The sequence below is a fragment of the Rhamphochromis longiceps genome, linkage group LG3, assembly GCF_057381845.1.
Source record: "Rhamphochromis longiceps isolate RC_006_pf linkage group LG3, R_longiceps_female_GT1.1, whole genome shotgun sequence".
NCBI classification, from domain to species: domain Eukaryota; kingdom Metazoa; phylum Chordata; class Actinopteri; order Cichliformes; family Cichlidae; genus Rhamphochromis; species Rhamphochromis longiceps.
This window is the reverse complement of record NC_140559.1, coordinates 62,168,637-62,183,005: the sequence shown is the minus strand read 5'-3', so window position 1 is coordinate 62,183,005 and position 14,369 is coordinate 62,168,637. Positions and strand designations below refer to the sequence as shown.

The following is a 14,369-nucleotide window of genomic DNA, read 5'->3' as shown; positions in this document are numbered from 1 at the left end:
GGAGGGCAACACAGCTGGGAGAAATCAGAGCTGATGGGACAGGGGAAATGTAAACTGAACATACTCACATCAGACAGAGACCTTCACAATAAAACAGGAAACTCAGACACGGGGAACCAAACAAGACACAGATCTAAACAGACAGCTTCACAAACAGATGGGGTGACACCATAGACAGACAGAGACACAGACTCAAAGGCAGACCGAATATCACACATAGAACTCAAACAATAATAATAATAATCATCATCATAATAAACTAGAAAATGATAACTAAAAGCACTGGGTCACCGACCCAGGACCATGACAGAGTGTTTCTTTTACTGATGATATTTCAGTGATATGTATTTTTTATGACTAAATAATGCTCTATCGAACACCTGGCAATAACAGCAGGTGTGGCAATTTTGTAATTTGTTGTTTAAATTTGATATTATTGTAGGCAGTATATTTTCTTAGCCTTTGTCATACTCATGCTTAACCCTCTCAGGCTCAAATTAAGTTTTTGTTGCTAATGCACAAAAGAATACCTGCAGTGGTACTTCTGAGTAAAAAACTCATGAAATATGTATGTGGGGTGATCAGGTTGTTAGCTTTTAACTGTTGCATATCTGCAATGCCTGCCTTGAGAGGGTTAACAAAGCAATCTCAGAAACCGTACAGTAATCTTGGGTGTGTGGGGGTCACCCAGAGTCAGAATCTAGTGAGATATCAGTGTCACCTCTTACAGTTTTCCTGTAATCTGAGCTCAAATATGAGAAAATATAGAGTACAGTACAGTAAATTGGGTAAATTTTACTGTTAATTTTCTCTGAATCGTACAGTAATTTGGGCTGTGGATCACAGGGTGGAGTGGAAAAAGTGGAAAAGTGGAGATGAACCAAAACTGGGAGTGGATTGTGAAGTACAATAGTGTCAGGACCAGAGTTGGTCAAGTTACTTGAAAAAAGTAATCAGTAACTAATTACTGATTACTTCCCCCAAAAAGTAATCCTGTTACTTTACTGATTACTTATTTTCAAAAGTAATTAATTACTTAGTTACTTTTAAAAAACACGATTTACAACCTGAATAGGTGATAAAGCGATAGATCTTTCAGCCCAATTCTACTTTTTCTGCATAATTCATCATATAAAATGTAATCAAATGGAAAAGTCTCTCTTTTTAAAACTTGTTTAATTAGTTTTAATCTTTTAACTTTATGCATCAAGCAAAAATTGAATTATATGTAACATTCTCTGACTGGAAGAAATTTGTTTAATATTTAAACTTATTTTCTGCCCATTCCAGCACATAAAATAAAATATTTTTTGTGTTTACACTCACTCTTTCAAATAGATGCAAGTAAAACACAGCAGAAAATAAATAAAATCAAAGACTAGCGGTCCTTTGGCTCTATTTTCACCTGTAAAGCAGGAGTAGGGTAGGCGGAGGTTTACCCTGGTGCAGGTGTGCCGCGGTCAGTTGAAGAATCCGCGAGTTTCTCTGTGACTTTCCCATTACGTCGTAGCGCACTCGGTGCTTGCTTGGAAGTTTAGGGGGTTTTTTCGCCGTAAAAAGAAGTTTTCTTCCCACGCACAACGGACACTAATGTTTTTGTCACTTTTTATGGAATCAAACTCAAAGTAAGGTCAGTACTTCCACGCTTTAAACGCTGCACGCTCATACTCTCTCCCGCACTCGATATATTATCCATTGTTGATCTGCACACAGCTGTTGTCACGGACGTTGCACTTGCTTACGTCACTGTCATGAGACATTCTCGCAAAAAAATCACTGTTTTAGTAACGCAGCGTTCCTACGGGAAAGTAACGGTAATCTAATTATCGTTTTTGCAATAGTAATCCCTTACTTTACTTGTTACTTGAAAAAAGTAATCGGATTACAAGTAACGCGTTACTGCCCATCTCTGGTCAGGACACAAAAGACTGCATTTCTAAGCCAGTCGGCACCCGTACCGTAATATGCATAAGAATAGTGCAACAACATTTTAGGTGCGGCTGGCTTGACTGTGTGGTCGTAAGTGAGGGCTCACTTGACCGCGGTCAAATATGGTGCTGGAGAAACAAACTACAGAGAACTTTGTAAAGAGAGTATTGAGTGCTTTGGCGATGTAAATGGACTGGTTCTTATATAGTACTCAAAGCACTTTAAAGAACTTGCCTCATTCAGGTGTACGCAAGCACTTTTCTCTGTAAGCACTTTCTGTGTAATGTTCACACACATTCGGAGAGCAACTCTGGGTTGGTATCTTGCCCAGGGATATTTGGCATGCAGACGGGGATTGAAGCACCTTCCTCTACTACCTGAGCAAAGCCACCCCATGTTCGTCTGTGCACAGATTTCTTTCAATACAGTATTATCACAATTGTGCAAAAATACAGGCATGAAAGCTTAAAGTGCGCGATCACAATAAAGGTGACGCTCAGAGACTGACTGAGTGATCTGAGAACTCATCAGCGCTCCTCACTGCCTTCACTTACTTGCTGCTATGGGTGCAGGAATAACATAGTTATGCAGTTATCTGGGACTCTCCACCATTTGACCTTAGAACTGAAGAAGCTTCTCGGATGAGAGGTGAAACGTCTTCAAGTAACTTAAAGAAGTCCAGACGTGTTTCTTTACAAGCTCCTTTGACCAGTTATGCAGTTACTTTCTCAGTCTGCTAGAGCCTCCACTTGAACGCAAGAACCTTCATTTATCTTCTCAAACGGAATTCAAAATGTTTTTTACAAATTGAAGGATTAAGATATAAATCGCAGAAGCATCGATCCACACATTCAAAGAAGAACAACCCAACAAACTCTTCATAAAACTCCAAGAGTATGAAAATCTTTATTTCTGTCTATTCTGTGTTGTTAATAACATCACATCTTCACATAGTAGCAAAAACATATTAAACAAACATTAATCTCAACATGCATACTGTACTTCAAGTTTCTCTCATGGAAAGGCCAGTGTTACTTTTATAGTATCCTTTCCATAAATATCATAAATATCTTTACCCATGTAGTGGAATTATTTTATTTTTTCATTTTAGTTAACAAGTATAATGTGACCACATTCACTTTTTATCAGGACAAGCTACACCACCACGGTGGTTAGCATACAATAACACTGCCTTGTTCTCAAAGCTTCTTGCTAACTGTACTTTTTTCTGAGATGTTCTCTTTAAGTAAGGATACTGAAAGTGTAAGCAGTGTATACGGTCACATCACGTGCTTAAGGTTGTGTTAGCACTGATAATTCCTTCACAGTTCTTTAAAGATGCTGAAGTCATCATATCAGCTGTAAATGCAGTGCTGCTGCTGTCCTTACGCTATACTTTCAAGCATCACACTTTCTTACTGACCAGTTTATTTCCACTTTTTATGCTCTAGTATGGTGTGACTGAATGAAGTCAGCAAACCAAATTCTGTCCATCTGAGGATGAGAAGAAACTTGCATGAAATGGGAAGAATGAGATGAAGATGGCTCCTATGCTTTAGACGTGGCACTGTTTCTGCCATTGTAAGTACGCTAATGCTTGAAAGATCCATTAAAAGTCTGACACTTCACTCTTCAGCTGGAGCGTCCATCAAGTTTTACATTCCAGGTTTCCTCGTTGGGATTACGACTCAGACGATGATGTGAAAAATTAGTTATTACATTAAACCCATAAAATCAACACTGGCAAAAAAGCCGTGCACTTCACAGAGCAGCTTTCTATGGCCGAGCAGCTCCTGCAGGTGTAAGGTGTAGGTGTCACAGCACTCTGGTCCAAAGAGGTTATGTGCAGCATGCAGACAGAAAATGGCTTTACAGAATATGACTGAATGTTGAGGCACCAAAACACACTCAGTCTGCCCCTCAGTCTGATCAAGAAGAAAACCTGACTGAGCGCTTCATAACATCAGTATGATGATGTCCCAGAGGCCATGTTCAGGTTATTCTCCCGTCCACACTGAGCGGGCGGATCAGTGGAGTCTGCATTAGCTTTAACAGAAAGGTCTGATTTAAGCAGGTAAGCTGAATAGACAAGAAAAGCTAGAAAGCTTTATCAACTATAACCCCAGCGAGGACCTTGACAGGTGTCTTGTGTACAGGTGAAGGCTGGACAGTCAGCAGGATACCTTCCTAACATTTGTCATTCCCAGCATTGAACCGTTTCCTGGCACAGCCTCAGTGAAACAGAGCATCGTTTCCACCCCACAGTTACAGACAGGCTGTGCTTTTCTTTGGTAACACCGTCGAATGAGCCCCGTGTCCTCTCTCAGTAGCTGCTTTCGTGTCCTGTCAGGATGTACAGGCTGCTCAGTGCTGACGGGTCATCAGTCGGTGTGCTCTGAAGGATGATGGCTCTGCACATTGTCAGCAAATGAGAAGGAGATGAGTTGTAAAGGAGAACCAGAGAAAGGCAGTACTAACCTAAAGCCAGTGCCTCCACCTGCTTCTACTCCTCCCACCTCTAGTACTAACACTACTCTACTGATACTACAACCACTGTAGTTTGACTTTAATGCTACACACTGGTACAGTACTGGTACACTTACTGGAGTTTTACTCCTGTTCCTGCTCATCACCACGCCTACTACTTTTTTAAACTTTATGATAAGTGTGAACATTTACACAACAGCATACAAACAAGTTTAAAGTAGAAAAAAGGAAGCAAAGAGCTGAGAAATACATAAACCATAACACAGAAGAAAAAGAAACCTTTGCAGGGATTCCTTCTACACCCAGTTTGAGTAAAAACTAACTGAAACACAAGGAAAGAAGATAAGATCAACTAAATAAGGGTTGTATAATAATACTTAGTACTGGCAGCCAGCAGCGCCAAGCCTCAGCCTCCCAGTAGACACACCTATGGTACTGTTAGATTATAATATTATTTTATGCCATGTTATACCCCTAATTAAAGATTGTGAATTATTATGTAGTTTTAGTTTGCATTATTCTCCTGAATTAGAAGAAGCTGACAACTATTGCATTAGTTAAACTGATTTGCATTAAAGTAGACTGCTGATTTATTGTGGATGAATGATATTGTTTTATGATGCATTATACTGCTGCAGAGAGTCATCGCCTTATTTGTCTGATTAGAAGAGAGCAGACCATGCTGGAGTTTTCTGCCCCAACTCAGCAGGAGCAGATAAACGGGGAGCCAAGGTCGTAGCTTAGGCGCCGTGTGAGAGAAAAGCATGTGAATGTTTAGGCTTTTATGATAAGGTGGAGGCACCAGAGGCTATAAGAGTTTGAGCAATGCTCCACCATTTTGAGATCTGAGGCTGTCTGCATCAGTGTCCATCTCCCACGCGTGTGATCATCATCGTTTGACTTAACCCGACCGGACCAGTGTTGTTATTGTGATTTTTCTCTTGTCTCCATCCCCAGTATTTTGAACCTTAACAGTACCGATTTAAAATCCTACATGTCTTTGTTCTCAGGTTATCACGTTCACAAACTTTGGTGTCCACGCTATTTGCCTGCCAGGCTGACAATGATTTAGATCACAGAAACATTTTTAAGCTGTTATTCCTGGTTTCACAGTGGAAAACTCCGGGTAACGTCCATTATCTTTGCTCCTGTATAAGACTTTCCTGAATGCTGAGGTTTGGTCTTCCACATGAAATTCAGTACTTTTGTTTCAGTTTCATTAATGATGCATTGATTTTGGACATCGATGTAATACATATGTGATACACGACAGTCTTTGAGTCCGTCCTTCTCATATATAATCCCACTGTTTTTGCACTTCAGATGATTCCAGTAATGACTGATTTAAAAAAGAAAAGTGAAATATTTCTAATGAACTCACCACGATTCTTATTACAAACTTCATTAAGAGCTGCTGGATCAACAGGGGTGTCCTGGATTTGTTAGTAATATAATATAGTAATATATTATTATTAGTTTTAATTATTTAGTCAAAAATCAATTCCAGACTGCTCTGAGCAACATGCTGCAGCGAGAGTCCTGACAGGGACTAGAAACAGAACATTTATTGGCTCCCTGTTTTATCCAGAATAAAAGATTCAAAATCCTCACATAAAAGGTTTTGAATAATCAGCCCCTGTCTTATCTTAATGACCTTATAGTACCATATCACCCCATTAGAGCACTTCGTTCCAAGTATTTAAAAGTAAAATGGGAGCCAGACCCTTCGGTTTCCAGGCCCCTCTTGGTAAATGGTAAATGGACCGGTTCTTATATAGTGGTTTTCTACTCTGAGCACTCAAAGCTTGCCTCATTCACCCGTTCACACCCATTCATACTCTGACGGATGCACCGAAGAGCAACTTTCATGCAGGATATCTGGCATGTAGACGGGGAGTAGGTGACCTGCTCCCCCACCTGAACTACAGCCACCACTTCTGTGGAACCAGCTTCCAGTTTGGGTTTGGGAGACAGACACCCTCTCTACTTTTAACATTAGGCTTCAAACTTTCCTTTCTTCCCTGAATCCTCCCTTAGTTAGCCTAAGTCTAGGCTGCTGGCGGGTTCCCGTGATGCACCAAGTGTTTCTTCTTCAGTCGCCCTTTTCACTCACTATCTATTTAAACACCTCTCTGCATTCAATCATTAGTTGAGAATATTCTCTGGCTCTCTTCCCCAGGTTGTCTTTGTCCCGTCTTCCTCCTCTCACCCCCCCAACCAATCGCAGCAGATGCCCGCCCCTCCCCCAGCCTGGTTCAGGTTTTCACCTGCTAAAAGGGAGTTTTTCACCTTTGTGCACCATAATTGCAGGGCCTTTATCTTAAAATATACAGTGTCTTGAAGTGACTATTGTTGTGATTTGGCACTAGAATAAAGAAAATTAGCACTAAGGAAAGTAGTTTTCTGTACAAAGTGTCAGGTAGACGGTAGTTGGTAACTTTAATGGCTGTTTTTCTTTGGAGGGCTGCATGCAAACACATAGGCTGCATTTCCTAAATCCTTGGATCTGAGTAACCAACAGAACAAACACTCTAGTGTGACTCCTGCTTTAATGCTACCATTAATGCTAGCAGTATTCATGCTACTTCCACATGCTACTCTGAAAATCACTTCCAGGTCTATTAACAATAGTATCAAGAAAAATACTATCCTGATTACTTCTGATGTACTAGGATTACTAGTTTCTCACAGTGATTGATAGCTCTTGTCAGCATACAGTTAACATACCTGTTTGTTCCCAGAACTCTGAACACACGACTCTCATCTGTAATTTCTTGTGTTACCTGCACATAAAGTGAAAATTCACATGTGTAATGACTTAGAACTAATATGATAAGCACATGATACGAGCTCAGCCAACGTTGGATGAATTTACTAGTTCATCACCTCATCTGAATGGAAACTCCTCCCTTTGAGGCCATGCTTCCAGAATGCCAGCACACTATCCTGCAAGCAGACTGACAGAACAGGAGGTGTCACTCAGCTTTCAGGACACACATCAGCTCTCATTCACTTTGTTTGTCACATCATTATTTCTACCTAGTGTTTCAATGGGGAAGTCAAAGACTATTTCTGCAGCCAGCTGTCTGGATGGAAGTCCTTGCAGGTTCACGATCTTTACAGTTCCTGTCCAAACAGTACACAGATTGAGAATGAGCATGAAAGACATTTGAAGGATTCACAATATGCGAGGGGACTTACTTTCCAAGGTGATGAGAACAGTGTCTCGGTCCAGCTGGGTTACCTGCACGACTCTGAGTGCTCCACTATCTCCTGATGCACGGAAAGAAGGAAGCTTGTTGCAACAAGTTGAAGCTTGAAGCTTCAGGAAGTCAGCAGAGACACGCAGAAACGGTCCTACCTGGCACTGGAACAGGAGCGCCGTTCAGCTCTATAATATCAAACCTGAGCTGTTGGCCGGTTGGTGGTTTATCATTACTACAGTCTCTCACTCCAACACACAGCTGAGAAGAGAATCTGGGAGTCTGATGGCGAGTTGCTGTGAAACAGTCACCAAGGAAAACAAAAAAAACTAAATAAATTCTCATGGATGGTTAAGTGATGCTTGTTAAACCTGAGCTGAACCTGTTCATACAACCGTCAAAAACAGCACAACAGAATTCTTGTATGATTATTAAATCTTGAGATTAAAGATAAACCGATGCCATCCACCCATCCATCCATCCATCCATCCACCCACCCATCCATCCATCCACCCGTCCATCCGTACAGCCGTCCATCCATCCATCCATCCATCCATCCATCCATCCATCCACCCGTCCATCTGTTCGTCCAAACATCCACCCACCCATCCATCCATCCATCCATCCATCCGTCCATCCATCCATCCATCCACCCGTCCATCCATCCATCCACCCGTCCACCCATCCGTCCATCCATCCAGCCGTCCATCCATCCATCCACCCGTCCATCCATCCATCCATCCACCCGTCGATCCATCCTTCCATCCATCCATCCATCCATCCATCCCCTAACTGCACGTCTTTGGACTGATGCCACTTTTCCATAATGTTGTGACACAGGCGTGTTTCTCCAAGCAGCACTGTGTTAGGACTGCAGACAGGCTTAACACAGAGCTCTGTTCTCACAGTACATACATTATCGTTATGAAATGTGCGAGACATTCACAAAAAAACTGTCAATTATCTGTGCTATGTGATCTAATGGTGCATGCTGGCGTTGAACTGTGTGCTGATAACACTGTTCCTGTAGCACAGAAAACACATGGTAACCATTCAGTTACATGAGCTTGGACCCAGAGAAGGTGCTGTTGGTGTTTTTGGACGGCGTTTATACAACGTTTCTTTTATTTAGTCTCTAAAATCTTGTTGGGCTTGAATAAAAAGTATGCATATGTTATTAAAAAAAATCAATTACATTCTTCAGCTTCAGATTTTGATATGCTGTCTGTCTACTTTTATGTAATCCAGGTCTAATGGCTGGTTTGCATTGTGGAAATAGGGTTAGAGTTAGAAAGGAAGACATTTATTCAGGTGGCAAGTTCGACATATCTGTACAAACCTTTAGATGCATGAACTTTTGAAGAGGCTCATACCACAAGAGTAAAACCAGGCCAGATGGGACAGCCCCGCACAGATATGTACTATCTGTGTATGGGTTTCTTGCTGAAACAGCGAGAGCAGGACTAAGTGTCTGCAGTTGTTCTCCGTGAACAAACAGACTGACCAGAGTAACTCGGCATTGCTTACCTACACTGCACCTCCTACAACCTTTAGTGTCAGGAATCTTTACAGATATGGTAAACTTTCTGTGGCCAACAGAGAATATCCAGGTCAGAACAAGCAGACAAAATTGGGTTTACAGTATCCTCCTTCCTCAAAATCAAGTGGTAGCATCATACATGACATTATTAACACTGCTGCACCTACAGCTCCTGTTTCCCTGCATCTGTGATGGCGTGTCGTACCTGAGACTGATCCGCTCAGTGAGGCGGTTGGTGCTGAGCGACAGGCTGCTGTGTTTCTTGTGCAGATGTCCTTTCTGTTCAAACAGAGCTGGCAGGCTGTGCGAGTAAAGCTGGGCCGACTTGCCTGCAGGATGGAGCCTTTTTAGAGCAGCATATTATCGAGTGGACACAATGTTCTCCATTTGTGTCACGCTGTTTGTTACCTGATACGGACATCAGCACATTGTTCATAACATATAGCCATATACATCGCTGAGGGAGGAGCTGTGGGGAAAAGACAAGCAGTTCACTGAGACTTCAAACATCCAGCTTCAGTCATCAGACTGTTCCAGAAACATCATTTCCTGGTTTTCAGTGCTCCTCCTTTCATCAGGAGCTGCACTCCTTACTCAGGTTTTTCAGGGTGATGCGATTAATGACTTGCACTTTTTTGTTATTACTTGCATTTTTACACAATGCTCTTCTACTCTGACTGACACTTTCAACTACCAGCTTGACCGCGCATCACTCTTTTCTACCTCAAAACGACCAGTTACACATGTCTGCATGAATTCTGCACGCACGTTTTTCACTACAAGCTGCACACAAACACGTGCGCACATCCATGATTTACTCCAAACCTAACTTAACCTTCGGCGCTTTTTAACTTTCAACCCCTTCAGTGGAAACATTGGGAGAAGTTTGCCAGTGTGGTATTATAATATTATTTTATGCCACGTTAGACCCCTAATTGAAGATTGTGAATTATTATGTAGTTTTAGTTTGCATTATTCTCCTGAATTAGAAGAAGGTGATAACTATTGCATTTGTTAAACTGATTTGCATTACATTAGACTGCTGATTTATTGTGAATGAATGATATTGTTTCATGATGCATTATACTGCTGAGTTATAAGAAATACTGTTCGCAGAAAGTCATCGCCTTATTTGTCTGATTAGAAGAGAACAGAACATGCTGGAGTTTTCTGCCCCATCTCAGCAGGAGCAGATAAACAGGGAGCCAAGGTCGTAGCTTAGGCGCCGTGTGAGAGAAAGCATGTGAATGTTTAGGCTTTTATGATAAGGTGGAGGCACCAGAGGCTATAAGAGTTTGATCAATGCTCCACCATTTTGAGATCTGATGCTGTCTGCGTACGGTGTCCATCTCCCACGCGTGTGATCATTAAAATCATCGTTTGACTCAACCCGGTCGGACCAGTGTTGTTATTGTGGTTTTTCCTCTTGTATCCATCCCCAATATTTGAATCCGTAACACCATCAAACTCGTCGTTGGAGGGGAGAGGGAGGGGAAACAGGAGGACAAAGGATGGCGGGAACAACTGAGCTGTAGTGCTTTTTTTTTTTCAACTGTGCAATATTTGCAATATTGTTTTATATTCGACCTTTTTTGTGGGGCAAATAATATTGACACCAGTCATTTTGTGTTTTTCTGAAATTATTCTGTTATTGTGTACAAAATATTAAAAAAATTCAGCTATATATGTTGATGCATGCTTTTATTACCAGTCGCATTGATTGCTGTAACGCCCTGCTCTCTGGTCTCCCCAAAAAGAATATATCACCCTTACAACTTTTACAAAACTGCAGCTCGTGTGCTGACGAAGACCAGAGGGTGGGCCCACAGTACACCGGTTTTAGAATCGCTGCATTGGCTCCCCGTGTATTTCAGGATCGATTTTAAAGTTCTTTTATTGGTTTTTAAATGTCTTAATGGTCTGCTTCTCTCAATGACTATCGCCCTGTAGCCCTCACCTCAGTAGTGATGAAGTGCTTTGAACGCCTGGTCAGAGACTTCATCATTTCTTCACTACCAGACACACTGGACCCACTACAGTTCGCTTACCGTCCAAATCGTTCCACAGACGATGTCATCTCTCATCTCCTCCACACATCACTCACTCACTTGGACACTAGAAGGGGGAATTATGTTAAAATGCTCTTCATAGACTACAGCTCTGCATTTAATACCATAATTCCCTCCACACTCACCACCAAGCTGGAGCATCTGGGACTCAGCTCATCTATGTGTCAGTGGATCTCCAACTTCCTAACTGGCAGACCACAGGCAGTAAGGATGGGCGGACATGTCTCAGCCTCCACCACTCTCAGCACTGGAGCCCCCCAGGGGTGTGTTCTGAGCCCCCTGCTGTACTCTCTGTACACATATGACTGCGTGGCCACTACCAGCTCCACCACCATCATCAAGTTTGCTGACGACACCGTCGTGGTGGGCCTGATCTCTGATAACAACGAGACGGCCTACCTGAAGGAGATTAGGAATCTGGAGAACTGGTGCCAGAGGAACAACCTCCTTCTAAACGTCAGTAAGACAAAGGAGCTGATAGTGGACTTCAGCACTAAGCAGGAGAGGAACTACCAGACCCCTGTCATCAACGAGTGCCCAGTGGAGAGAGTGGACAGCTTCAAATACCACGGAGTTCACATCACGCTGGACCTGTCATGGTCCTGTCACATCAACACCGTGGTGAAAAGGCCCGACAGCGTCTCTACCACCTCAGACGCTTGAGAGACTTCCAACTGCCCTCCAAGGTGCTCAGGAACTTTTACTCGTGCACCATAGAGAGCATCCTGACGGGAAACATCTTAACCTGGTTCGGGAACAGCACCATGCAGGACAGACGAGCTCTACAGAGGGTTGTGCAGTCAGCTGAGCGCACCATCCGCTCCGAGCTCCCTGACCTGCACTCAATCTACAGCAGGCGGTGCTGGACCAAGGCCAGGAAGATCGTGAAGGACCTCAGCCATCCCAACAACAGACTGTTCTCTCTGCTGAGGTCAGGAAAGCGATTCCGCTCCCTGAAGACCAACACAGAGAGACTGAGGAGGAGCTTCTTCCCACAGGCGATACGGTCTCTCAATCACACCACCACACAGTACTGACCCACACATATGGTTCTTACACACACACTGGACTTTCTGGACATTGTTTTCACTTCATCACTTAAATCACTTTAAGCATATTTGCACTGCACAAGACATAATGTGGATTGCACAACACTGGTCACTATATTCTTCATTTCCAGTTAATACTTGTACAGCTGCTGTTATTGTGTATATATTTATTTATTTATATTTCTTCATACATTCTTATATAGTTCTATATTGTGTATTTTGTTGTACAGTTATTTTATTTTCAACTTTAATTTATATATTTTATGTTATTCTCCCAGTTAAATTTACCCTTCATTCTAATTTGTGTTGTACAGTTATTTCATTTTTAACCTTAATTTATATCTTATTCCCTCCTAGTTAAATTTACCCTTTTTAATTTTTCCTATTTATTTCCTATTTATTTCCTATTTATTTCCTATTTATTTCCTTTTTTTTTTTCTTTAGGTCACGAGCAGTTGTCCAAGCATTTCACTGCATATCGTACTGTGTATGACTGTGTACGTGACAAATAAAATTTGAATTTGAATTTGATTTGGGCCGTCTTATCTCTCAGATCTGCTTTTACCATAAGAACCCTCGCGGACCTTGAGGTCCTCTGGTACTGGCCTTTTGACTGTTCCCAAAGACAGCACACATACTCACGGAGAGGCAGCTTTTCAGTGGTATGGTCCTCGTCTGTGGAACAGCCTGCCGGAGGAGCTCAGGGCCGCAGAGAACGTACATGTTTTTAAGAACAGGCTCAAGACCACCTTTTTAATTTATCTTTCACCTAACGTTTATTTATTTTATGCTTATTTATTCTATCCTGTTATTCTATTTATTAATTTAGGTTTTACCTAATATTTATTGATTTTATTCTTACTCATTTTTTATCTTCTTACTATTTCTATTGTATCCCGTTCTTATTTACTTTATCTTTTTACCCTGTATATATCCTATTGTGACATATCTCCAGTGTTTCCTCGGAGGGGGCTCTCTGCACCGGGGCTGTGATCGACCGTGGCTGCTGGGGCTCTGGGGGTCCTCTCAGCCTGGCTGGGGGGGATATGGGTGCATTCATGATTGTTTATGTTAATGAGAGTGTGGGGGGTTAGTTGGAGGGCGGGGTGGGGTGCTTTTAACCATGTAAAGCACTTTGTGCTACTTTTTTTGTATGAAAAGTGCTTTATAAATAAAGATTGATTGATTGATTAATTTCCCAGCTTTGGTCATTATATCCTGTATTTTGGAGACAGAGAGTTACAGACTCTCTCCCAGACCACGGACTCATAATACAAGTCAGAGCTTTATAAAAAAAAAAGTTGTGTTTTCTAAATTGGAGTTCAAGTTATTTGTACTTCCAATAGTGTTAACATACTACACAGGTCATGAACAAGATTTCTTTTACATTTTCATTGTAAATGGGCTGAAGCAGTTCATTAAAAGTAGTCTAACATAAATGTAAACGCTGTAATTTGATTATTTTAATAAACCATGAAACTTGGATGGATTCGATGCCGGTGTGACCACAGTGCACACGTCTGCTGTCGCTCACAGTGGTCCAAGGAACCGCTCAGGGAGTTTGTGTGTTCGCTCAGACACCTGAAAAATTAGAGGGAACATTGGGCCTATGACATTCAATACCCAGTTATTAAAATGTTAAATGGCCTGTATTTATATAGCGCCTTATTAGTCCCTAAGGACCCCAAAGCGCTTTACATATCCAGTCATCCACCCATTCACACACACATTCACACACTGGTGATGGCAAGCTACATTGTAGCCACAGCCACCCTGGGGCGCACTGACAGAGGCGAGGCTGCCGGACACTGGCGCCACCGGGCCCTCTGACCACCACCAGTAGGCAACGGGTGAAGTGTCTTGCCCAAGGACACAACGACCGAGACTGTCCGAGCCGGGGCTCGAACCTGCAACCTTCCAATTACAAGGCGAACTCCTAACTCTTGAGCCACAGCCCAGCCCACAATAGCAGCTGAATTTACTACGATTTCAGATCTTTTTACACGTCAATAAGAAACCACCGATGTGTAAAACAGGCTGACAACAGAATGACGTAAACCACACTGCTGCAACTGTGCAGCTCTCAGGTTTT

General features: G+C 42.2%; 2 protein-coding genes across 2 annotated transcripts; both read right to left on the bottom strand.

Annotated features, from left to right (window-relative positions):
* Positions 1-2,839: 2,839 nt before the first annotated feature.
* Positions 2,840-8,120, bottom strand: LOC146675642 (mitogen-activated protein kinase kinase kinase kinase 2-like). Its single transcript, XM_085401175.1, has 7 exons — positions 8,117-8,120; positions 7,778-7,915; positions 7,618-7,689; positions 7,456-7,542; positions 7,303-7,373; positions 7,144-7,199; positions 2,840-4,340 (listed from the first exon to the last, which is right to left on the bottom strand). The coding sequence occupies exons 1-7, from the start codon at positions 8,118-8,120 to the stop codon at positions 4,253-4,255; spliced, it is 516 nt and encodes a 171-aa protein (XP_085257301.1). The 3' UTR covers positions 2,840-4,252.
* Positions 8,121-8,875: 755 nt separating this feature from the next.
* Positions 8,876-9,911, bottom strand: LOC146675641 (mitogen-activated protein kinase kinase kinase kinase 2-like). Its single transcript, XM_085400671.1, has 4 exons — positions 9,568-9,911; positions 9,365-9,488; positions 9,147-9,205; positions 8,876-9,062 (listed from the first exon to the last, which is right to left on the bottom strand). Exons 1-4 carry the CDS (start codon positions 9,593-9,595, stop codon positions 8,923-8,925), a joined length of 351 nt encoding a protein of 116 aa, XP_085256797.1. The 5' UTR covers positions 9,596-9,911; the 3' UTR covers positions 8,876-8,922.
* Positions 9,912-14,369: the final 4,458 nt, after the last annotated feature.

Bases quoted from the DNA above. Each gene is read 5' to 3' on its own strand.
- LOC146675642 (XM_085401175.1), bottom strand. The intron at 7,690-7,777 runs GTAGGACCGTTT...TCCGTGCATCAG, and splicing joins CGCTCCTGTTCCAGTGCCAG to GAGATAGTGGAGCACTCAGA. The intron at 7,200-7,302 runs GTGATGAACTAG...CTTTATGTGCAG, and splicing joins GGAGTTTCCATTCAGATGAG to GTAACACAAGAAATTACAGA.
- LOC146675641 (XM_085400671.1), bottom strand. From the start codon at position 9,595: ATGAACAATGTGCTGATGTCCGTATCAG. The intron at 9,489-9,567 runs GTAACAAACAGC...TCCATCCTGCAG, and splicing joins TGTGCTGATGTCCGTATCAG to GCAAGTCGGCCCAGCTTTAC. The intron at 9,063-9,146 runs GTAAGCAATGCC...TCGCTGTTTCAG, and splicing joins TTGTAGGAGGTGCAGTGTAG to CAAGAAACCCATACACAGAT.